Raw genomic sequence first — 12,438 nt, forward strand, 5'->3', positions numbered from 1 at the left:
CCCCCGTTCATGCTCTGTCTCTCTCTCTGTCTCAAACATAAATAAACGTTAAAAAAAAAAATTAAAAAAAAAAACAAAACAAAAAACATCAATGTAGGAGTTCCTGGCTGGCTCAGTCAGTGGAGCATGCAACTCTTGATTTCAGAGTTGTGAGTTTGAGCGCCACGTTGGGTGTGGAGGAGACTACTTAAATAATCTTTAAAAAATATGAATTGCTTCTCGGCCTTTTGGCTAAGATCGAATGTAGTATCTGTTTTCATCAGTTTAATATCTGGCATGTCCTATATCGGAGGACCATATATTAAATGGGGTTTTGGAGTGGGAGATGGAATAAGAGCTTGCTCCGTCCACTCCACCCATCGACTTGCTACTGCAGTACTTCCAGGAATGGTGCACCCCCTCAGGGACAACAGTAGGGGAAAAAAAAGAAAATCAATGTGAAATTCTTGGCTTGCTCTGCTTCTGGCCTCCCTTGTGATTCATCCTTCCCTACCTGGAGGTGTTTTTCATGGTTCCTTCCTCAGCTACCTTTTCCATCCATTCATTCTCTGAGCAAACTCATTTTCTTCCACACACACACACAGGTGTGCCACAGACTTCTATACTCAACACTATAATGGACATTTCCATTTGGACATCTCCCCTGGCAATTCAAATTCAACATGCTTAAAATAGAACTTATCTATGACCAAAAACCTGCTTGTACTCTTGCATTCTGGTTATACTCCTTATATTCTTTTTACTTCAGGAAGCCATGCATTGTACCACCAAATGTTAAAGTTAAGAAAGTCCTTCTTGGGGCGCCTGGGTGGCTCAGTCGGTTAAGCGGCCGACTTCGGCTCAGGTCATGATCTAGCAGTCCGTGAGTTCGAGCCCCGCGTTGGGCTCTGTGCTGACTGCTCAGAGCCTGGAGCCTGTTTCAGATTCTGTGTTTCCCTCTTCCTCTGACCCTCCCCCGTTCATGCTCTGTCTCCCTCTGTCTCAAAAATAAATAAACGTTTAAAAAAAAAAAAGTCATTCTTTAACTTCCTCTTTCACGTGTTTTTGCCTCAATACTGGAGTCCTTGCATCAAATTCTGCTTTCCTCTCTTGGCAGAATGTTTTTAAAAAAAAAAACCACCTTTTAAATTAACACAGATCTGGGGCACCTGCATGGCTCAGTTAAGTGTTCAGCTTCAGCTCAGGTCATGATCTCTCTTTGTGAGTTCGAGCCCCGCATCGGGCTCTGTGCTGACAGCTCAGAGCCTGGAGCCTGCTTCACATTCTGTGTGTCCCTCTATCTCTGCCCCTCCCCCTCTCATGCTCTATCTCTCAAAAATCAACATTAAAAATAAATAAACACAGATCTGATTACATGTTCCTTAGAAAAGCACTTATCGAGGTATGATTGAGATACAAGAGCTGTACATATTTAATGTACACAACTTGGATGAGTTTGGAATTAAGTACACACTCACAACTGATGTCACAAACATCTGTCGCCTCCAACAGGTTCCTCCTGGCATCTTTATTTTTTGTATGTGTGTGATAACACACAATGATTATATATTCCTAAAATCTTTAATAAATAATTTTTTAAGTTTATTTATTTATTTTAAGAGAGAGAGAGAGAGAGAGAGAGAGCATGAGCAGGGGAGCAGCAGAGACAGAGGGAAAGAGAGAAAATTCCAAGCAGGCTCCACACTGACAGTGTGGAGCCCAACACGGGGCTCGAACTCACAAACCATGAGACCATGACCTGAGCCAAAACCCAGAGTCTTTAACCAAGAAAAAACCAACCGAGCCATCCAGGTGCCCCGTTAAAATCTTTTGATTAAATGTTCCCATTTGCTATTGGAAAAAATCGACACATGTATGACTGCATGGTATTGCATGGGATGCCTCCTGCTACTTCTTGAGCCTTTTTTTTTTCAGGGCACTCTTCCCCTCGTGTGCTACATTTTGTTGTTTTTTCTAGCTTTTTGTGGGTTTTGTCTGAAATACCTTTTTCCCCCCTCTGTTATTCCTCTTTTCACTAACTGCTACTCAGAAATATTTTTCTCAGGGAGGTCTTTTCTGATTCACTGAGATCAACTGCCTAAATTGTAACTTGCATTGAGGCAGTGTGTATCTTCCCAGTGTATTGTTAGTGACTAGCCAGTTTTGAAATATGTACACAATAACTGTTGAATGAAAAAGTTTATGTTCATTCCTAAAGAGGAAAACTAATGTGATTCTTTTTAAAAAAAAAGTAATTCTATACAGTTTTAAGAATTTTTATAAATTGAAGTGTTGCTAAACAGCGGCACCTGGTGGCTCAGTCAGGTAAGCATCTGACTTCGGCTCAGGTCCCACAGTTTGTGGATTCGAGTACTGCGTCAGGCTCTCTGCTGTCGGCATGGAGCCTGCTTTGGATCCTCTGTCCCCCCTCTCTCTGCCCGTCCCCTGTTCACACACACACACACACACACACACTCTCTCTCTCTCTCTCTCTCTCTCTCTCTCAAAAATAAGTAAACATTAAAAAAAATAAAATGTTGCAAAACAGTAAAAATTGTTTTTCTTTAGCACCATTAAAAATGTTTAGATGTCAGTATTAATGCAGTTATTAATGGTTCGCTTTTTATTTTGAAGTACAAATTCAGAGAGTCACTTTGTACATTGTACACATCCAAAGTACACATTCAAAGTGAGTTTTGTTTAAAATTTACCTAAACATGACGTTTTCGGCTGCTTCTGCCATCTACTGGACATATAGTGCTACTGGATCTTCAGAGTCCTATTCTCAGCCAGAGTGTTTATTCAGGATTCCAATAGGATTTTAAAAATATATTTGTATTTAAATCATGTCATAATTGATTTCTTCACGGTACTTAAAAATATAGGGTCACCTCGGTGGCTCAGTTGGTTAAGCGTCCGACTTCGGCTCAGTTCATGATCTCACGGTTCTGGTGAGTTCAATGAGCCCCGCATCGCATCGGGCTCTGTGCTGACAGCTCAGAGCCTGGAGCCTACTTCGGATTCTATGTCTCCCTCTCTCTTTGCCCCTCCCCCACTCATGCTCTGTCTCTGTCTCTCTCACTCCAAAATAAGCAAACATTTAACAAATTAAAAAAATAAATAAATGTTTTGGCAATTTCTCTATTACACATGAATTGTTATGTTGCTAAGTCATAATTTTGTTGTTTTTTAAATTTTTTTTTTAAGTTTATTCATTTATTTTCAGAGAGACAGAGACAGTAAGAGTGGGGGAGGGGCAGAGAGAGAGGGAGAGAGAGAATCCCAAGCAGGCTCCGCACTGGTAGCGCAGAGCCCGATGCGGGGCTCGAACCCATGAATCCGGGAGACCATGACCCGAGCCGAAACCAAGAGTCGGCTGCTTAACTGACTGACCCACTCGGGTGCCCCAACTGAGTCATAATTTTGAAGAGAAACAGTTTCCCCCGCAAAATCATTGTGCTCTTTTCGATTTAAGATACGTATAATTTGGAAGTGTGATTAGTGCCCAGCAGAGCAGGTCTTGAGATGCCTGGTAAATCATCTGCACTGGCTGTTTGAGAAGTAGTTCAGTGGTAGCTCCAGGACTGGACTAGGCCCATCCAGGTCTGCCTGAGCCAGGATGGCAAAACAGCAGAGCAACTTTATGTGCTGGGACTTTAGAAATGACAGATTTTTTTTTTTTTTTTCTGAATTAGTTCAATTGAGGTACTCAGAGTCCACCTGCTATCTAACTGCCTTCCCTCTTTCTTATCCCTCTATCATAAGAAAGAATTTAATCTGTTAATTACACGTTCCCAGAGGCCTGAAAGCAGTCAATGCTAGATGGCTTCAAATGGGGCCGTCTCAATCCATGTAAATAGGGCTACTGGAATTAGTGGAAACAAACAAAACACCAAGTCAAACTGAATAAAAAAAAAATCAAATAATTAAATGGGAATTTCAAATAAATAGATAATTTTTATTAAATATGGCCCAAATAATACATGAGACATAGTTATACAAAGTGTTCTGAATTTTATCTGACGCCTTTAATATATAATTCAATTCAATTTCACAAATATTTAGAGAGCATACTATCTGAAAGAAAAGAGGAATGGATCTTGGTACAAAGTCAGCAAACTGTGTCTACTAAAACAGAAGTTTGCTGGGGAAATCTTCAGTAATAGACCACTAAATGCCAATAATGTTTTGCTTTATGAGTATTCTTTCATATGACCAATTTGGTTAAAAATCTCTTTCTAGAGGAGTTTTAACACTAGAAAAACCCTGAAGTTTAGAAAATGTCCTAAGATATCTAGTTAAAAAATATTTACTTACTTTGGAACACCTGGGAGGCTCAGTCAGTTAGGCAGCCAGCTGTTGGTTCCAGCTCAGGCCATGATCTCATGGTTTGTGAGTTTGAGCTCCACATAGGGTTCTGCACTGACAGTGCAATGCTTGCTTGGGATTCTCTCTCTCTCTGCCCCTCCCCTACTTATTCCCTCTCTCTCTCTCTCTCTCAAAATAAATAAAATTTTAAAAATATATATCTATTTATTTACTTATTTTATTTTCGGGAGAGCAAGAGTATGCACATGAGTGTGGGAGAGGGGCAGAGGGAAAGAGAGAATCCCAAGCAGGTTCTGTGGTCAGCACAGGGCCTGATGTAGGGCTCAACACAGGACTCGACACAGGGCTCAATCCCACAACCCTGAGATCATGAACTGTGCTGAAATTGAAAGTCGGATGCTGAACCTGAACCACCCAGGTGCCACAAAAAATATTTAAATGTAATATAGATTGTTTAATGAATCTCCCTTGGGAGGACTATAGCATTCACAGTTTGACTCTGTTGGTTTGCATGATTGTAGCCCTCCTGATCAGTGGAAGAGGAAGACAGCAAATCCTTACAATGAGTGACAAAAGAGAAAATGTATTCAGGAGGCATGGAAGCACAGCTTCAAACAATGAGGAATAAGTGAGGCCTCTGTGAGAAACAACTGAGGAGCAACTGAGAGTGTAACCCTGATTCCCTTTCCTTTTAAAAAAACTTTTTTTAATGTTTATTTTTGAGAGACAGAGAGAGAGAGAGAGAGAGAGAGAGAGAGAGAGAGAGAGAGAGAGAGAGAGACAGGGCACAAACAAGGGAGCAGCACAGAAAGAGGAAGACACAGAATCCGAAGCAGGCTCCAGGCTCTGAGCTGTCAGCACAGAGCCCGATGCGGGGCTGGAACTCATGAACTGCGAGATCATGACCTGAACCGAAGTCAGATGCTTAACCAACTGAGCCACACAGGCACCTCAACCCTGACTCCCTTTTAATGAAGAGGTACAGGGGGTAAAATTTCACACTAATCCAAAATCACAATCAGAACTAGTGAACAAAACAGCTTCAAATCAAGAGATAGTTCTCATGGATAGTGTAGAATACACAATTTATGTTGGTCTTCTAAGTCACACCCACAGCTAATACTTGCTATTATCAACAACTTTTAAGTCAATTCCCAAAATATTTGTCTACAAAGTGTTTTCAAAGAGTTGAAAGTATGGGGATCAAACATGACCAAAATACAAGCCAGAATATAACTGTGGTCAGGGTGCTACCTGTTTCAAAAATGAATTGATCCCATTTGGTTAAGAGGTCACAAAGGAGGTGGTGTTTGAGAATAATATAAACATGTTGTTAACCAATGTGCAGTTGAGACTTTATTATATAATAAAAACAAAATTCCATATCTTTAGGAGAGGAAAAGCTGAACTTACACAAGGATTTTCTATTTCTGTTCTGTTCCTAATAATAAGATGAACCATTTGACAGAAGAATGTTGATGAAATAGACTTTGCCTGTATCTGATTTCAAGTAGCTAAGTTCTTGGGGGCTTTTTTTTTTTTAAGTTCATTTATTTTGAAGAAGAGGGAGAGAGTGTGCTCATGAGCAGGGGAGGGGCAGAGAGACAGAGGAGGTGGCGGGGGTGGGGGGGAGACAGAGAGAGAGAGAGAGAGAGGGAGAGAGAATCCTAAGCAGGCTGATGCGGGGCTTGAACTTGAAGTGATCTTTGGACCATGCATCCATACCCATGCCCATTGCCATCTGGAAGCAGCTGGTATTAGAGAATAATGGATTGGCCTTCTGAAAACTCAGATATAATGCCTACTGCAAGGCAATATCTTGAGCAGTTTGGGTTCTGTCTTTTCAGATTATGTATATATTTTGAATACAAAATGGCCCATTTCTCTCAAAGCAAAATGAGAGATGGAGGGGAAATAGAATGCTCCATTCTCATTATCCTTATGTGGAGGTTTTAGGGTTCAAGGGAAGAACAATGTTTCTACTAGGAAACAAACACAATCATGATTCCGCTGGTTATCTATCTAAAGATTGAATAATGATCTTTGTTCTTTCATATTTTCATTTCATTTTAAGAAGCTGTTTTTCCTTTCTATCCACTACTGTTTAGAGCAGGCACATTTGTAATTAAGCCCATCAGTCACTTTGAGGTGATTATGAAGGAACTATAGGAAGAATGGTTATCATCACCTCAAGACTCTCAGAAAAACTGTTTTTCCATGAGATGGAACTCTTGCAATGAAGCTCATCTAATAAGGAGAGCGCTCTGGCATCTGCTGTCCATGGCATGGGCCCTGCCATAGCTTCAGGTTTTCAAGGACCATACATTTTGTTCTCTGTCCTTTGATCTGGGTCTTTTCTGGTCCACTGGCAACCTCCACCGCGTTTCTAACTCCTGGTCCAGTGTTGTTTAAGGGCAAGACTTATGTATAGGCAACCAAAGCCATAAAAAGAGTTCTTGGAACCGTTTTTGCACAGCACTGAAAAACGATAGCTTCTCTCCAAATATCCTAACTTGACAAAGGCGCTATTAGGCGAATCTTCATGCCTGCTATAAATGGGATGTTCATAATTACCCCATGACTTCAGTGAGTTCTTGTGCTTCTTTCTCTCGCTCTAAAATGAGCATTTTCTCATCTAAATCTACTTCTGGGTATTGTTGGGGGAAAGTTCCTGGCATTTGTTGGAGAATGCCAGCCGTAATACAAGCAAAGATATAAACAGCGTAACAAGTTAAAACTATGTTCGGCTGCTGTGGAATATCTGAATGTATCCGCTCCCCCCACTGACCATCGTATTACTGTTTCTTTAAATATTTTGAATTCTTAAATATCTTGAAACGCAAATGCATTTGTCCAACCAGTTTGGGGAGTTAAAAACCAAGTTCCAAGCACAAGCTTTCTTGTAATGAGCACGTGGCCTACTACACCGAAGCGCCATCCAGAGCGTTTTACCGCTGCCTGAAATCACCCGGCACGCAGGTACCGAGAGGAGTTCGGAGCCCTGGCTTCCAGATGGCCTCCAGTCCATCTCGGGGGCCTCAGCTTCCTCTCTGTAAAATGGGGCGCGGACGGGGTTCGGATCTGGAAGATGTGGCCGACGCTATTCTCCGACTGAGTCGGAAGACAAAAGCCTCGGCCAGCCCCCTGCGCTCCCACCTTTCGGAAGGGGCGGGCGAAGGGAGGGGCTTCGGCAAACGGCTGGAGCGGGCCCGGAGCGAGGGCTGTGGGCGGTGCCACCCGCGGCGACTCCCCTTCCTGCCCGCGCAGGCCCAGGCACGCCCGCAAAACGCTCCGGCTGCCCTTCGCTCCCGGCTCTCTGGTTCCCGGGCAGCCCGGGGGGACGCGGTTGGCGGCGACACCGGAGGGGGGCGGGTCAGGAAGTGGGGGCGCGGCGGCCGGGAGCTGTCCTGGGGCTGCCGAGGGGCTCGGCGACGCTGAGGACCGGCGACTCCGGGCCGCGCGGGAGCCTGAGAGGCGCCCGGACCTCCGCGGAGACGATGGCGGAGGAAGAAGGTGACGGCCCCGGGGTCCAGCGCGCCAACTGTCGCTCGTGGTCGCGGGAAAGAGGGGCGGGGGCGCGAGGGGCCCAGAGGCCTGGGCTGCGGGCGGTCAGTGGCCGCGGCCGCGCGGGGTGGGGGGCGGGAAGAAGCGGGGTGGCGGCGGCGCGGGGACATTTAGGAGCGAAGTGAGTGGCCTGAAGTTTTGTCCGCCTCAGTGGGAAGCAAAGGTGGAGCTTAAAGTTGGGAATCGGGCTGGTAGAGAAAAAGCTGGGGGTGGGAGGAGTGCTTGAGAGGGGAGGCCACTAGTAGATAATTAATGGGGTGGGGAGCATAGTTTGGTTTAGAAGATGGAGGCTTGGGCACTGAGTGCATATTTGAAAGTGAGAGTGTTTAACCAAATGCCCCTCATTCTGAGTGCCCTCTTCAGAGGTCTGTGGACGCTGATAAATATGAAGTCACAGGGCGAGAGGAGCCGCACGCCTAGGGTGTAGAAAGAGGCGGGGGTTGGGGGGGAGGGGAAACTGAAGAAGGCCTGGTCACTTACAGGTTAGGGGGAGGTGGTAAAGGCTGAAGGGTGTAAGTATTTTGGGAGGATTAGGAAGCCACGAGTGCTTTGAGGGTGAAAGTGGGTGGGCCGGAGAAAGCTTTCCATGCCCCCACAGGGCCAATGTTAAGAAAATTAAGCTCTTCAGTGATATTTTAAATGATAAGTATGAGAGATAATTGGGGAGTTGGAGGAATTGATCAGCTAGTGATAGATACCACAGGAAGCATTCATGGCATAACAACTTCATAATACCCGTGCTAGTGTCAGGAACAGATCTATTTGATGGTGTCGCTTGACTGAGCAGTTAGATTTTGCATCCTGGTGGGAAACATGACTTTTTACTTCCTTGAGTGCGGTTGTGAATGTGATCTCATTTAGATTTAAACCTTTATTGAACCAAGAGTGCAAGGAGGGAATTTCAAGAATTCGGTGGAAAGTGATATTTAAAAAATTGTTTATTGCTCTTTGGCTTTCTGCCTTGTCTCTGTCTATGCTCACACTGACTTCATTATCTGCCTCCTCTTTTTTGAGTTTTCAGAGTGTTAAAGCTGATCTAAATTTAAGACACTCTTCCTAATATACAACTTCAAAACCAGTGCTGTTTGTAGTTGATAAGGGATAAGTAATTCCATTTGTTACCTTGGTTTTATTTTTGGTTGCAGTAGTTTAAAACATTTCTTGATTTTTTTTTTCCTTTTCTGACTACTTGCAAATCTGTGGAGTAGGTTGATAAGCTAGCTTGTATGTTTCCATGAGCCTTTTCATGCTTAATCTAAAGCAGGAAAAAAGTACTGCAATACTAAAAGTCTTTAATTAGTTTGCATCATACAAAATGAGAAATTGCTTTAGGATATTATAGTTACACTTAATTAAATCAATACCACACTATTCTGTAAAATTTACTCATGGGATAAAAAAGGAAAAATGATTTTTCATTGTAGAATTACAGATAAGCAAATACATGTTAAATGGAACAATTAATGGATTGAAGTTTTCTTAAAATATAGTTTCATTCAACAAATTTTTCAATTCTGTAAACATTTGGGTGCCTACTATGTTAGGTGCTGGGATATAATAGTCAGCAATGAATAATTCTTATTTATTAAAATAATGCTAGTAATGATAATATTTATAGCAAACATGTCTGTGTGCTAGGCATTATTTTGTGTGCCTTACATTTATTTGGCCCTCTAAATTTTTTCAAAATACATATTATCTTAAAATTAGTCTACATGGTGTATTTTACTTGTATCCATATCTTCCCTAGATCCCTTTTTTGTTATCATTCACATTCACTTGGATCCTTTTCATTGTCCCACTGTTACTCCAAGTACATGATTTTGAGAATCTCATCTTATGAAAAATGTCTTTCTTGATGCAGTAGAGCCTCAGGTTGTTCATACTTAAGGCTTCCTGAAAGAAATGTTAGAACAAACAAGTGACAACTTTGAATACAGCAGTTCATGTGGAATAGTTTGGATGGACATTTGCTGGCCTATTTGTAGCTCTGCTCACTATCTCATGTGAAGGTCGCTGGACCAGAGACTGAAATACTGGGTTATTTTTGTGGCTATGTTGTCATTTTCGTTTTATTTTTTAAGTTTATTTATTTATTTTGAGAGAGAGAGTGTGTGCACGAACCATGGGGGAGGGGCCGAGAGAGAGGGAGCAAGAGAGAACCCCAGGCAGGCTCTGCATTGCACTGTCAGCACAACACTGGATGCAGGGCTCAAACTCCCTAACTGTGAGATTGTAATCTGAGCCTGAGTTGGGTACTTAACCAACTTAAGTGCCCCTTTATGTTATCATTTTCATTTAGTTTGACTTAAAAAAAATATGTATTTGTTTATTTTGAGAGAGAGTGCATGTAAGGGCAGAGAGAGAGAGGGAAAGAAAGAATCTTAAGCAGGCTCTGTGCCGTGACCGCAGAGCTCATGGTTCATGAGATCATGGCCTGAGCTGAGATCAAGAGTTCTATGCTTGGGGCACCTGGGTGGCTCACTCGGTTAAGCGCCTGACTTCGGCTCAGGTCATGATCTCACGATTTGTGGGTTTGAGCCCCACGTCGGGCTGTGTGCTGACAGCTCAGAGCCTGGAGCCTGCTTCGGATTCTGTGTCTCCCTCTGTCTCTGCCCCTCCCCTGCTCACACTGTGTCTCTGTCTCTCAAAAGTGAATAAATGTTTTAAGAATTTAAAAAGAAAAAAGTTTTATGCTTGACTGAGCCACCCAGGTGTTCCTAATGTTTTTGAGACAGAGACAGCACAAGTGGGGGAGAGCTTAACCGACTGAGCCACCCAGGTGCCCTTTGTTGGGTGCTTTTAACTTTTCTTTTATCACAGAGCAGGGGAAAACAAATTATTTTTTTAGTTTATTTAATTTATTTTGAGAGAGAGGGAGAGAGGGAGAATCCCAAGCAGGCTCCGTGCTGTCAGCATGAACCATGAACATCATGATCTGAGCAGAAACCAATAGGGGCACCTGGCTGACTCAGTTGGAAGAGCATGCAGCTCTGTTTCTCAGGGGCATGAGTTCAAGCACCATTTGGGTATAGACATTTAGAAAAAAAATAAATTAAGAAAATGTGTATTTGTTTTTTCATTTTCCACAGTAAAGCTAGAGGATTTTTTTAAAGGAATTTTTAAAAGTTTTATTTATTTATTTATTTTTTATTTAAGTAATATCTGCACCCCACATGGTGTTCAAACTCATGACCCCAAGATCAGGAGTCACGTGCTCCTCCGACTGAGCCAACCTGGTGCCCCTCCACTGTAAAGGTAGAACCCTTCATCTGATCAACAGTAGCTGATTCGTTTTCCTTTTGTGACTTGTCTTTTTAGGCTCACATTTCATAGCCTAAAGTCATTCCTAAGAGAAAAGAAAACTCTCCTCTGCTCCGTTAAGAAGGAAATAAATTCTTGAACCATCTTATAAGGTTGGGAGGACAGTCTGCACCTACACGACAGTCATAGTCGACTCTATAAGATAATTAATTCTAGGAAGGAAACGTAGTTAGGTTGAATATAGTAAATTCTTGTTTCATTCGGAATTTAGTTTACTAGTTTGGAGGTACTTTCTGCTTTACATTTTTTGTCAGACATAGAAGGGGTAGTCTAATGTTGGGAAATTTTCTGACAGCTTCCCACATACAGGGATATTTATAGGTTCAGCCTATTTCTAATACCTAAATCTATAAAACAATCTATTACAATGACAATACCACAGCACTGTGAAATTCTGCAGAGCTTGCAGGATTATTTTAAAAATGAAGTATAATTTTATGATCAATGTATTTTATTATACTCAAATTTTAAAAAATGGTTAATCCTTGAATGATGAATGTGATATTCTCAGGTAACTAGAATATTATGCTAATGTATTAAATAACACCTTGTTCCCCAGTCATTCTAGAAAGGAGTTTACTTATTTTGGGATATTTTGAAAATAACATTATCTCAGGAGAAGAGCTTGTTGATTTATCACTAGGACTCTGAAAGCACAGATGGCAGACAGAACCTAAATTTTTTTTTTTTTTTCGTATGAAAGATTGTTTTTCAAGAAGTGCTAAAATAATTGTGGAAAAAAGTTATCTTTGATACTAAAAGATCTCTATGTGACTCATTGCCCTATTATAATAAAAGTGAATTCGTTTGGATTACAGATTAGAACAGCTTGATACACATGTTGCAATAACTTCTTAAATATTTTAAGGACCAACTGTAGAACTGCGCCAGAGAAGAAAGCTGAAGTCTTCAGAAAATAAGGAATCTGCCAAAGAAGAGAAAATTCGTGATACTCCAATGCCTGAAAGAGCTCCAAAACGTAAGTTAGATAAATTTGTTTTCATGCTACTATAAAAATTTTTTTTATACATTAGGTAGTATATTTTATATTAATGTTTTAAATGTTTATGCCTATTTTGAGATTAATTGTATGGTGTTGGCAGTCAGCTTTCATAGGTTTTGTTGTAGAACAAGCCCTAAATCTCACTGGCTTACAAAAGACACTTATTTCTGACTAATGTTATGTGTTGTGGCTGCAGGTTGGCTGGTTTAGCTTCATGTATCTTGAAGGAACAGCCCCTA

General features: G+C 41.8%; 1 protein-coding gene and 1 non-coding gene across 6 annotated transcripts in view; both read left to right on the forward strand.

Annotated features, from left to right (window-relative positions):
• The first annotated feature begins 211 nt into the window (after nucleotides 1–211).
• LOC131495175 (U2 spliceosomal RNA) lies at nucleotides 212–401 on the forward strand. Its single transcript, XR_009253813.1, has one exon. It is a non-coding gene; the product is annotated as a U2 spliceosomal RNA (small nuclear RNA).
• Nucleotides 402–7,695: 7,294 nt separating this feature from the next.
• Nucleotides 7,696–12,438, forward strand: part of DPY19L4 (dpy-19 like 4) — a 66,349-nt gene continuing 61,606 nt past the window's right edge. For 3 of the 5 annotated variants that reach the window (XM_058698599.1, XM_058698600.1, XM_058698601.1), the window contains exons 1-2: nucleotides 7,696–7,821; nucleotides 12,065–12,175. In XM_058698599.1, the coding sequence (XP_058554582.1) occupies nucleotides 7,806–7,821; nucleotides 12,065–12,175 (127 nt within the window). In that variant the 5' untranslated portion in view covers nucleotides 7,696–7,805. Of the gene's footprint in view, nucleotides 7,822–12,061; nucleotides 12,176–12,438 lie in introns of those variants that run through there. The other 2 variants (XM_058698602.1, XM_058698603.1) reach the window with 1 other exon arrangement.

Source organism: Neofelis nebulosa, chromosome 14, assembly GCF_028018385.1.
Source record: "Neofelis nebulosa isolate mNeoNeb1 chromosome 14, mNeoNeb1.pri, whole genome shotgun sequence".
Classification (NCBI taxonomy): domain Eukaryota; kingdom Metazoa; phylum Chordata; class Mammalia; order Carnivora; family Felidae; genus Neofelis; species Neofelis nebulosa.